A 12,722-nucleotide genomic window follows, 5' to 3' on the forward strand; every position below is an offset into this window, starting at 1 on the left:
GCGCGTAAAACTGCGAGAAGGTGGTCGACAAAACTTCGTCGTTAACGGTAGCCAAAATCGGTATCCGCGATAATACAATCTTTTGGGCGTCAGGCGCATGAAAATTGCGCCACCCGAAATTTACTCTAACGAAAAACGACTTAACTCCGACTAGCTCGTCCTTACACCGAGTGGCAGAGGGTCGGGGTTCTTTTATTTAAGAAGAATTGAAAAAGAGAGGATAAAGCAGTCCCGAAGATGCAATAATTATACAAGGAATTAATAACAGTGAGAAATATATTAACAATCAGTACGGTTGATAACAATGTATAGTAATTCTAGTGCCAGTCAGAAGGACTGCAGTCTAATATGAGAGCGATGCGAGTTTAAGTAAAATAGCTGTGATACAAATAATGAGATGAAAGATATGGACAGTATCATAATTCGTCCCGCCCGATATAAGGCGATCGGCAATAACATGGCGATCTTAGCCACTACAAATGTCTCAAGTATGACCGAACTCAGCAACCGTATCTTTCAATATACACGGAATGCGAAACTTAATGATCAATAAGATATGACTTAAAATTGCAACAAACACAATATTCGCGGCTGAAGGCCGGTACTTTACGCGATACGATAAGGCATACGTGACATTGCACTTACTCTTACAACTCTAATTAATGCTTCGATACATTCGACGATATACACATTTCACGCGATACGAGATTTTACAGAAGACTGTCGGCTCGGCAGCCCCCGACAGGAAAGGATGAAGAATTCTTACAATTGGGCGGAAGTCGGCGCAGCTTGTGCTGTCCGGCGATCTAACTCGCCGGTTTCCGTAGCGACGATACACTAATTATTCACAAATAATACCAAAATATCCGGATGCGCGCTCCGCGGGACACTATGCCGCTTCCGCAGAGTCGGTGGTGACCTTACGAAGTAGCTGGACGTCCGCCTGGTCGTCGCAGATCCGCACAGGATGCCGCCTCGCCGAACGTCGATAACGATCCGCGCATTGATTCGTGCATGGATCATCGATGCTATTGATGCGTATCGATTTCTCGCTAGAGTCTTCGGCCCTCAATGGCGCTTTTCCGAGGTGAAACGTAGAATTATCCTGCGGCAATCTGTCCGTGCGGCCTCATTGGTCGTCTCCCGTGCGGGACTTTGACCCTGATTTGAATCGGCCGCGAGCTGGCCAGCCAGGCTCAATTCCTCCTTTTCGGCTCGCTACGGCGACTCCTTAAAAGGGGTTCTCCACCCTTGATGTTTGAGTGTGCACTATTCTCCCCGTACGTGCACGTCCTTGCCGCGTCCACTGGCCTCGATCTCTCGATTAATCTAAAAAATGCATTTCGGCGATAAATTTAGGCGATATTTAGCGACAATCGGTCTCTTCGTTACAACAGTGGATTCAAATACTTACTCTACTCTAGCTCATATTAACTCAGTTGTTCATTAGTTGTTCCTCCGCGCCCGGGTTCCCGCCGTCCTGTCGGTCATGTTTCTTCTTAACTCCCACGAAGGTTGCTCCTCGGTATACACAATAGTTTGGCCCAGCCACTTCGCTCCCGATTTCTTATACTACAACTCGCAAACAGGCTAAAGAGAAAGGAATCGCCTCCCCCCCACTCGGGTAGGGATGCAACCCCAAATTATTCTCCTCGGCCGGGCGTGTCCGCCCTTGTGACGGACGTGAAAAACGTCACGTCACAATTTCTACATATGATTATTTATATTTGTATATGTTATTCTTTTTCAAAATTGTTCTCTTTTATTCGGAGAAAAGAGGAAACGATAAAAATTGAATAAAAAAAGAGCATCTCCTTAGTATCTTCACTCGAGAGATGTGCTTACATTCCCCTATTAACTCACGGCTGCTTTGAGCGGCATCAATGAGCGCCACGCAAATTTCATTCACAATACATCCGTGTAAAGGGCGCGAAAATAGGCTTATCACGCGGACTAGTTCAAATTTACCCAACGAGAAGCAAATTCGTCTCGCCCGACTCCCGATCGTTGGCGAGGGATGGTTGTAACCTCGATAATAGCCATTGTAAAGTGGCTACTGTATTCGAGCATCGGGCAGGAAACAGCGAGGGGGAGAAATGGTTAATTCATGAAACAGTAAACCCTTTCCATCTCTCACGTTTAGAGAAACGGCGGAATATCGAGGATTCGACGGATTTTTTCGAAGAGATACATCCGCCATATATATGCGCGCACTGAACTAATTAAACTTCCCGAGGCGTGATTTTTTCAAATTAATCTAGGTTAAACGCTAATGTTATGCAAATTCATTCGCAATCGATAAAACAAATTTGCTCTTCTATTCGCTAATGACTAGAGTTCTCATTGCGGTTTACAATCACTAATTCCTGCATAAATAGACCGCACACATTTAACAAAAGATCGCGTTATCAAAATTACGAGTGGTATTAACGCAAACTGCTAATTTGCCCTCTCTAATAATAACGTGTCCCTTGGGTTTCCGTGCACTGAGGAGAGAACGTCGAGTTTAACGTATAAAAGTATTACGCTGAAAAGCTTCCGGTGCTACGGCACTCGCGAGGAGATGTCAAATATTTAAACGCTCGCTACGCGAATATTACGCTTTCAAGCCTTCGCGGTTGCATTTTTATCGCGCACAACAACCGTTAACGCATGAGGATGCTTCCTGAAAAGTCCATTATGTCCTTTTCTCCGTGCCAGGATTGTTTATGCGAAGAGTTACTTCTTGTAATGCATCACAAGGAATTCTTGACTTCTCCTTTAACATTTTTTCTCGTTTAAATCAAATATGAAGAATTGTGTGTCAAACGCATGTATTTCGTGATAAAAGAATTACCTTACAATTTTTTGCACTTAAATTAAAGCATCACCAATGCAGCTGTAGTAATATAAATGTTACAAAAAAAAAAACTGATAACGAGATTAGTTACAGAGCGAGTCGCGTCGCATGAACCAGTGTGTGTATCCGCGATAAATAATGAGTCGCGTGAAAATCGCACGAGCGGATAAATAACGCGTATTTCGTGCGCTTAAACGGCCGAATGAACGAATAGCAGAGATCGGATGGTTGATTCATGAAATCGCGCCCGCAAAATCGACGATCGGAGGTTTTTCACAGGAATCCACAGGTTTTTCGTCCGGCGGCACGTCCGCCGCCGCGAGAATGTTTCTCTCGCTCGGCTTTTTTTTGTTATAAAAACATGTTGTTAAGCGAATATAGATATATAAAACTGTCGCATCGACCCGTAAACTCCATATCGATACTGCACACGCGAATTACAGACGCGCCGATTAATATCCATTCGACTGTACGCGTGACTTTAAAATATCGTTTCGAGCAATATTCGTAGCGTCGCGTTTTAATCGCCGGCGAATGTAGCGGACAGTTTCCGGAAATTATGTCTGCCGGTGATGTTTAATCCTATATTCTGTATTCTGACACAACGCGTGTTTTATCGCGAAAAATTGCGGTAAATGCTGAAATACTGACTCGAAAGTTGACAGCAACGCCGTTCAGCGCGACGTTAATAAAACTTCAGTTCGTGAAAATGCAACAAGCGCGACGGGGATTTTGCTTCGTCTAGTTTTTAAAACAGCAAATATAATAATCATTAAATATCTCTACACGTAACGCAGACGATTTTGTACAAAAATAAACGCGAAAGATGCATAATTGCATAAATGCAAATACCTCATTACACGGCTTGCAATATGCAAAGGTGTAATAAATTATTTCTGATATAATAGCAAATTATATCAGAATTACAAATTACAAACAGAATCACAATCAAGATAAACTTGTTGAAACCATAAAATTTAACTTACGAATCTTCGCGGGAGGTTCCGACGGATGGACTTCAGTCAACTGCAAAAGAAAAATTCATGATTAGAGTAAACCAACGATTATGCCACACATCAGTCAAAATTTATGCTTATGGTTAATTAATTTCGAAAATCGCACCGCATTTTGCAATCAATCAATTTGATTTGAACGTAATAATTAATAGATAATATACATTTGATCTCTAGTTTTGCAAAATTTAATACCATTTTCAGAAACTAACAAGAAACAATAAAGCACCCTAAGTGCTCGCTGAAAACTGCACGCGCTTCTAGAAAATCGGCATAACGCAAATAATCCGCAACATAGTTTGTGAGTAGTTTATCAAACAACGCCGGTAAGGATTTAACGTCGGTCAAACTGCAAAAGGACAAAGGAGGAAAGTTCGCGGAAGCAGCAGAAAATTAAACGGATCTGGGAAAATTTGTAAAGGGAACCGCGAAAGTGTACATTGTCTCCCCACTTCTTGTTTCCGCATCGAGTAATTTACAACGCGTCCTTGCGTCTCCCTTGATACCGGCGACCCTTCTCCCAACATAATAGAAATTTATCGCGCGGTTTGGCTGCCCTTTACGCGCATTCTTGTAATCGCGAATGAAATAATATCTCTCGGCCTCGGCGGCGTTTTCTCGCAAAACTTCACGCGGAATAATCAACTTGCCATCGGGTGGCTAAATGTTTTCCGAGTGTCGCGAATAAATATCCGTCAAGTCAAATTAACAGCCGCACAAAACGGTGCGAAACAAATTGCCATTTCTATTACTCTAATTAAACAGTGATTATGTCTAATTTAAGTAAACATTAAATAGTCATTATTATTAATTTAAATGACAATTGTGTTATCACTGTGATTATGCAATAGCGTGGCGCGAAGCGTGTGTAATTTAGAAATTACGCTGGAGCGTAAATTTCCATACTTTTCAAACGTAGCGTGAATTATGAAGCGCACGCGCGTGCCCAACTTATCCGCTAAATGGCAATTCTGCCGTCTACAAAACGCGGGTATTACCGCGCAACGATTCCTTTCATCTGCGGGAGCGCCAAGTCGCGACCACGGGCCCGGGATATTCCGCGTGCCGCAAAATTTCGTGAACGATCCGCGCTCTATTTCATTCCGGTAAGTCCGCGAGTAATTCTCGCGACGTTTGAGCGGGGCAAAAACGCCGGCAGCGATTTTGCGTTCGGCCGTTATTACAATTTACTCGCGTGCGCGAAAAAAGATCCCGAGCGGAAAGGTATATATACCAACGGTCCGAATTAATCCACTTTTACGAGGCCGATTTCGCGTCGTTTCGTCGTCCCCCCCCCTCCCTATCGCGCTCTCCTTTTTCCTGCTCTTCGCAGGATTCTCCGCAGTTTTGTCGAGTGGAAGGAGAGAGGCAACGAATTTATAATACGCAATGCAGTCCCCTGCGGAGTATCAGCCTTGCAAGTATCATGCGAGTCCTATCAGACGTTATAAATCGGTCTTGCCGCGCGACAAGTAAAGCCGGTGAAAGTTTCCGGAAACTTTTAAAAAGATTTTGATAAATAACGCGCATAAATTAGGAGCTGAAACGCAAAATTGGCTTGGTCCGCCCGACTTCGAATTGGCGAACCAGCCAATTTTTACACAATTATTACGCTTTTCGATAATAAATTGCGAATGCAGTTATTCCATTTCTCCCTTTATGATTTTTCCCTTTTCTCCTCCTCTTTTTACGTTCTCTATGTCATGTAATATTTATTTAACATAAAATTATTTCCGCTCGGTAGCTTCAAAAATTTATTTTCTCTGACAGCTTTGTTTATTTTCAATCATATAAAAATCTCTTTTGCAATTGTGATTTCGCTATTGTAAATTTTATTGTAAATGCGCTAAAGAGAAAAGTAGAAATTTTCTTTAATATTTATTACCGAGAAAAAATATAATTCAATCTAATCTGTTCGCGATCAGTTCAATATACTTCTTCGCATATTCAATAATAAAATTAATTATTTCCTATTCTCTTCTCTTTGTTTAAAAAAAAAAAAAGTTGATTTTTTCATAAAAGCGCACTTTACTGAGTAATTGCTACAAAATCAAGATTACGCTTTGACGACAAGAAGGTAGCTAATTCATTTTTTGTTAACTTATCACGGTAATATTTACCAAGCGCAAAGAATGAGACTGGAAAGAGTGGACAGACGGATTAGTTTCGCCCGCAGTTTTATTAACATAGTAACGCCGCTTTTTTGCAACGCGGTCAAGCGACGGAGTTTTTACGTCGACTGAGTGTCACCGCAAGAGAGACGCCATCGTAAGAACACACCCCGAATTAAACCGGCGCTTTTACGAGGCCCCCCCTCGCATCTTCTCTCTTTCACCCGAGCGCACCGCCAACCTGCTCCAACCCCCGGTCCCGTCCCTGCCCGTGGACACGTTATGGCCGCTGCAAGCTTTTGAGATCAGCGAACGCTTGATACGTTGCCAAGTAGCACGGGACCTAGCTCGAATTAATGCGATCCGAGACATTTCCCATCCGGCCCGACATTATTGCTCCAGAATTATTCGCCCGTAGGCATCGCGGCATTCCGCCCGTCGGAACAGTGTTGCAATAATAGTGGCCGCGAGTGTTAATTTCGATCAATTGAACGCTCAATTAAACGATCAGTTAAATATCCCACAAATGTCAAAACCAATAATTTCAACCGCCGGAAAACAATGGTCGTTATTATTGCGAATTTAAATTGGATGCCAATTAAAAATAAATTAATTGCAAATAAATTAATAACAAATAGAAATGATTAAATATAGCGCGTATCCGCCTTTTGAATAATAATTTGATGTTAATTGTGCGCGCGAATATTTGTTGTCTTATCGTAGATCTCTGCGCTATCGCTGTGATTTAACGCGAGATTAACGCGCCTCCGCGACTCGTAAAATGCTAATTCTCGCAAATAAGACATTACGCGACGCTTCACCTCGCCTCGTCTCACCTCACGACAAAACCGGCCGTCGTCTTTATATACATATGCGCGCATGAAGCGCACACCGACCGCGCGATGCTTGACACCGTGCCAAGTGGCACGAACGACCGTCCCGATCCGAAATGTAGCCACGATCGATATCACGCTTGCGAGTTATCACGCATGAAAGAGAGAGAGAGAGAGAGAGAGAGAGACACACGCGCGAAGTTAGTTAATCTCACATTTCCCACTCGTTTCTCTTGCTTTTCGCTAAAATATGCGCGTTTTCGAAATAACATGGGTAGCAGCTATTTTGATTGAAACATTTCGTATACGTATGACATATGTATGAATATGTTTGGGCTCATTTTCAACCACAAATTGAAATTAGTTATTAGTTGTCTCAACAATAATCATTACGGTCATCGAAAATACATTCAATATTATTGCAATATGGTTCCAAATAATCAAAATTCGAACGTTACTACGCAACGCGATGCGATCCTTAATTCTTTCTGGGAGAAAAACTGCTCGATACCCGTACGGACAACCTAACAATATACTTTTCGCACAACAAATTCCCTCGTATAATGAAATAGTTGCCATAGAGATGAGTTTCCTTTCGATCGAGTTGAAAGTATTCCCTTTATGAAATACCTCGCAGTGGCAGCGGAAAAAATTAAGGCGTCCTCTTAGCGATCGTGAACGTCAAAGCGCTCTTTCAACCGGAGCGGTAATTACTCTCAATTCCTATTTTGATTCCCCTCGCTCGCCATTTTGATCGGCGAAATGTAAAAGTTAATTACGACGAGTAGATAAATCGATCCTTACCTTCACCAGATGGGGGTTGAAGGTAAACTTGGACTCAGGTTCCTTCCGGGGTGTTTGCGCGATCGCTGTCAGTGGTGTGAGCGGTACTGTCATTTCCTGAAATGACAAAATAGAGCGTGATTTGTTGGAGCTCCTCTAGATATCATTTCCCGAATTTAAATTAATGTATGAATTTTACAAAAAAAAAAAAGAGTCTACTTTTATGCAAATACTGAGGAAAAATTTCAACGCGAGATATTATAGCGTTATGATGACGACTGACGAATCATAATCTCTCTACGCGTCCTCCCGAATAACGAGATGCGAAAGAAGCGGTCGCGATTCAATAACAATACGTTTGCGTAACAGTGAGCGCGCAACTGGGACACGATTACGTCAATGTCCACAAACAGAGCCTGACGAATTCCGCGCGAGTGTGAGAGAACCTATTCGCAACTGCTCCTATTAATGCACACGCTAGAGCAGACAGTAATTTTTGGAAATCTAAAGTTAAACTACATGGACACAAATAAATGACAACTTTCATTCTGGCTGTTATCGCAATTAAGCTTTATTAAAATGAAATTTTATTATCAAAATACCTGACATCGACGAATAAAACAGTATGAAAATAAATAGCATTTAATCAAATTTTTTCCGAATAAAGATTTCGAAATAGTTAAAGAATCTTTAAATTTAATTGTAGTTTTTCGATATTTCGATCGAGATAATAATCGCAAAAATTAACGCTCTTTTGAACAGCATTGAAAAGTGGATGTCCCACGAGTAGAAATCTAAAAGTTGGAGAGAGAAGTAGAAATATAAAATAAAAAATTAAATCTTTTCAGGAACAATTCGATGTAAATTCATCGCCGACCAATACGCCCGGCGGTACGAAGTCGCAAACTCTCGAACAATGCGCCGATGCGTCGAATAAACGCGCGCATTTCCACGGACGAGTGTCGTCGCGCCGCGCAACCCGATTCATTGACCCGCCGAGGAGACACCCGTCGACGGGAAACAAAGAGTCGACGAGACAAAAGCGCTCGCGACGAAGTGCTTACGTTCTTACGTGCGCGATCGGCGCGCACTTGACGCCGACGTTCGCGGAAAATCAAGTCCTAAAAGCCGGAAGGACCGACAAGAGCCGAGACGAGTGAGTTTGAAAACGTATTTTCGGAAACTGCTTGCGGGATGCATTTCAAGATTAATATTGGAGCTAAGTATTGAACACAATGTTAACTCTTTTAGAATTTTAAGTGAACTTATTCTCATTGCAGGTATCAGTCATTATTCATAAAAAACTTTTTAGATTTCAATAATTCATTCTCAAACTGTTATAATTCTATTAAAGTACAATCAATCTATTTCAGCTGTAGAAGACGGAGTTTTGTGATTTTTCAGTAATCTTTAATTTGAAAACTCAATACGTATCAGTTTTTGTACGACTATATTTGTTTTTATCAGCTTTCTTTATATAACACAGGATGAGTTTGTGGTCTTTTACATTCAATTACGTTATTACACATAAAAATAACAGAGGGCATTCCTTTAATTCTTTTTTGCCCAATGCTCACGGTGGTTCAAACTCGGACTTCTTACCTATAATTTACTGCTGCAGTCAATTTAATGCTCGGCTGCTTGCGGTGTAAAGAAAAAGAAAAACCCCCCCCCCCCCCCCTCAAACCGGTCACATCATAAACATTTTGTTTCGGATTGTAGGAAAACGTAGCACGATAATATCGATAATCTCGCAGGAGAATGTATTGTTCTAGAAGGAAATTGCACTGTAATTTCGTCAAATACGGTGGTATCATATTAATGCGACTCGCAGAATAGCAACGACAATATCTGTCGCGAAACGGAAACAAACGTTTCATGCTCTGGATGCGCATCCTCCCGTCAGTCAATCTCTATAAAACGTGAAATTATTTGAAAACTATAAACGAGCAACAAATATCATCGACAATGATAAAAAAAAACGACGTGCGCGCTCAATAAAAGTTCGCTTGTAATTAAAAGCGAAGAGTATTATTAATCTCCAAACACGCGCAATCAAAATTTTTCACAAAATTGTTTCTTTCGCGAGAGAAAATTCGTGTGATCAGAAAATTACAATTTACAAAACTGCTTAATCAATAAAATATCAACAATTCGCAGCATCGTATTCTCTCTTCAAAATACACATGCTTCTTTCCACCTTAAACACGTCTATAAGTTTCTTACGGGATTTTCTTGTAATCAACAAACGTCAAACTGTCGAACTGTTGCCGTACGCATAATTATTCGGCGCTCGCTATACACCTGCACATATAAACTCCATCTCGCTAACATTACGTACAAAACCAATACTCAATTATCGACAGGCGATGGTCGCGCGCAGAGTATCGCGCAGAAAGTGAGTAATCGCCAACTCCCCGGAGCGCAATTTAATTTCGACTGCAGATCCATTGGTCCGTGAAACTTGTTACTCCGATAGAAACGCGACGCGCGACGCCGACGTGCCGATAAAAGTCGATGGTTTGCTGGAAACTCGGACGAATATTGGCAAATGCTCTCCAACTATGAGATTCAGATCGGAGAGATTATTTTGCTGCCAAAAAACTATTTTTTTTATATATTAAAACTCCGTTAAAATACCGAAATACGAACACGCTTTGCCTCCGTCTATCGATATTACTTTTATTCGAAACTATTAGCACAGAGTTATTAATCGGTTTCCTGTCGCTTATTATTCCAGAAAATCGACTGTCCAGTTCTTTTATTCCAGTCGAGTTCGATTTTTTTTTCTGCTTTTATAACCATAATTAAAATAAAATCCATTTTCTCTTGTGAAAAGACACTTGCATTTTTAAACGCGTAATTCTTATTATATTAATTGTTCAAATTCCGAGAAAAATAACGCTAAAATGCATCCGAACAAATCAGGAAAATGATTAACATCGAAACAGAGACAGTTACGCTCTTTAAAATTAATCGCGCTTGTTATTCTCGCCGGAGCGCGTGCAGTTGCAGTTTCATCGTGCACGTGACGCGCGTGTGGCATCGCCGGCACGTACCTAAGAACGAGACCGACGAAAAAGGACTCGCATGCCAACCAAGACGAAAAGAGAAAGAGAGAAAGAAAGAGAGAGAGAGCGAAAGGAATTCCCAAGGGTTGAGTCACCCCGCGCTCGTATCTCTCTCTCTCTCTCTCTCTTGCGCGCGCGCGCGCGGATCATCGAACGGGCGTGTTTCGTGCAGATGATTTACGCAGGCCGATAATTTATTTCCGCGCCGCACGAAGGACGACATCGAGTTATGCAAATTGCACGTCCTACAGATGAGGAATTTATAGCGGTGCGATATCAACCGAATAAACGTCGAATTCGCGATGAATAATGAACGCGGCGCGCGCCACGCGCCTCTAAGATTCGCGGCGCGACAAAACGAGGGAAAGTGCCGTCGGAATTAGCACGAGCGGAAATTGTGCTCATTTCGAAAATCACGAACGGTATGGTAACTGAAGTTTAAAACGTAAAATATCTTATTTAAAGGCGCTCGAGTATTTTCCGTGACCCAGTCTGTATCTTGAAAGGTCTTCGAAGCACTTTACGGAGAGAGAGAGAGAGACCTTAAAGCCAGCCTTAGTCGACGGTACGATAATTATGCCGGACATGCGAGAGGAAGCGGGCAACGAGCCCGCGGGAAAAACGAGAAAGAAACTCGACCGCGGCAGGAGAAATTTGCAAGTCGCACCTGCCCGTTACGCTAAAGCGCGACTTTAATGCACCTCTTACCGTCCCGATAAGTTGCGCGGCGCTTGTCCCTTCTGACGCATTAACGGATTACCGCGCCCCGGCTTCTACATCGAAACTTTTGCGCTCGCGACGCCGGCAGCTTCTCGTCGCGGATAAATAAAGAAGTTGGATTAAACGCTATTATCCGAGGTAACACTTGAGAGTTCGGTATCAGATCTTCGCGCGAGAAAGAGAGAGAGCGCCAAATTGAATTCCATTAAATTTAACTCCCCCACTCGAGAGAGTCGGCCGGAGGATGGAAACACGAATATATATTCCGCTTTATTTTCGTTTACAAAGCGAAAACGCGCCGAGAGAGTTTCTAACTTTCAAGATTAAATGATCGTGCTGACCACTTCTGATCCAGACATGCGAAGCTAATTTCACGACGTTTCACTTTACTACCGATACTGAAATTTTCCAACTCACTATACGCGCGGATAACTGCACGCGGATGAAAATTGCAAACAACAAGAGAGAGAGAGAGAGAGAGAGAGAGAGAGAGAGAGAGAGAGAGAGAGAGAGAGAGAGAGAGAGAGTGAGAAACGCGAGAGTAAAACGATCCCTCGCGATGCCGAGGACTGCACAACTGCAGCTGGCACGAGACGGCAAAACAACCGGGGGATCCCAGTAATTTGGCAATTCATCCGCGACAATAAAAACTCCTCTTGCAATTCGACACTCGGGGCAACCGCCGGCGACTGAGGTACGTATGTATGGCGGCGGTAATGCCGGTAATTATGCCAGGCACGCGAGAGAAGGAACGAAAACCCGTTACCGCGCGGCCGACCTGTGGCACTGCACTTGCAAAATTGCATTCGCTCCCCTGCAACTCTCCTTCAGCCTTCTTCCTTTCGCTTCCGCGCGCCGCTTCTTCCGAAGGGCCCTGACGCGCGCTAGACTGGTTGCTCAAGCGCCACAACGATCTGTTACATCTTCATGTGCTAGGATTGCGAAAGCGAAAACCCGCATTCCCCGACTCTTTGCGGCACGACCGATTTAGCGTCCGAAAAATATGCGCAGCTAAGCTCGGTGCAGCAATATTCTAATTTTTGAAACAAAAAGTTGTATACCGTGAAACATTTCTTCAGATTAATGGAGTTTCGCTTCAGTTATCTTTGCAAAAAATAAAACAATTCTTTATGCGTCTCCACTCTTGATTAATATTCCGTGATTAAATCGAATTCGACCTTAATTTGAATACAGCTCCGATTAAAGATTCGTCTATGACTTTAGATTAATTGAATCGACATCGAATTGACCTCATTAACATCGTCCTAAATCCATGGCGTGCATGTTTAATGATTCCAATTAAAGATGCGGCGCATCATTGTTTCCCGTGGGGTCTCATGAATGTAATTCAT

The 12,722-nt window shown here is 42.5% G+C and overlaps 1 protein-coding gene across 10 annotated transcripts in view; it reads right to left on the reverse strand.

Moving 5' to 3' along the window:
- Nucleotides 1-12,722, reverse strand: part of lilli (lilliputian) — a 199,455-nt gene that overhangs the window by 57,600 nt on the left and 129,133 nt on the right. For all 10 annotated transcript variants that reach the window (XM_067352889.1, XM_067352915.1, XM_067352904.1 and 7 more), the window contains 2 exons: nucleotides 7,601-7,696; nucleotides 3,826-3,865 (listed from right to left, as the gene is read on the reverse strand). In XM_067352889.1, coding sequence (XP_067208990.1) covers nucleotides 3,826-3,865; nucleotides 7,601-7,696 — 136 coding nt within the window. The remainder of the gene's footprint in view (nucleotides 1-3,825; nucleotides 3,866-7,600; nucleotides 7,697-12,722) is intronic.

The sequence above is a fragment of the Linepithema humile genome, chromosome 1 (assembly GCF_040581485.1).
Source record: "Linepithema humile isolate Giens D197 chromosome 1, Lhum_UNIL_v1.0, whole genome shotgun sequence".
NCBI lineage: Eukaryota > Metazoa > Arthropoda > Insecta > Hymenoptera > Formicidae > Linepithema > Linepithema humile.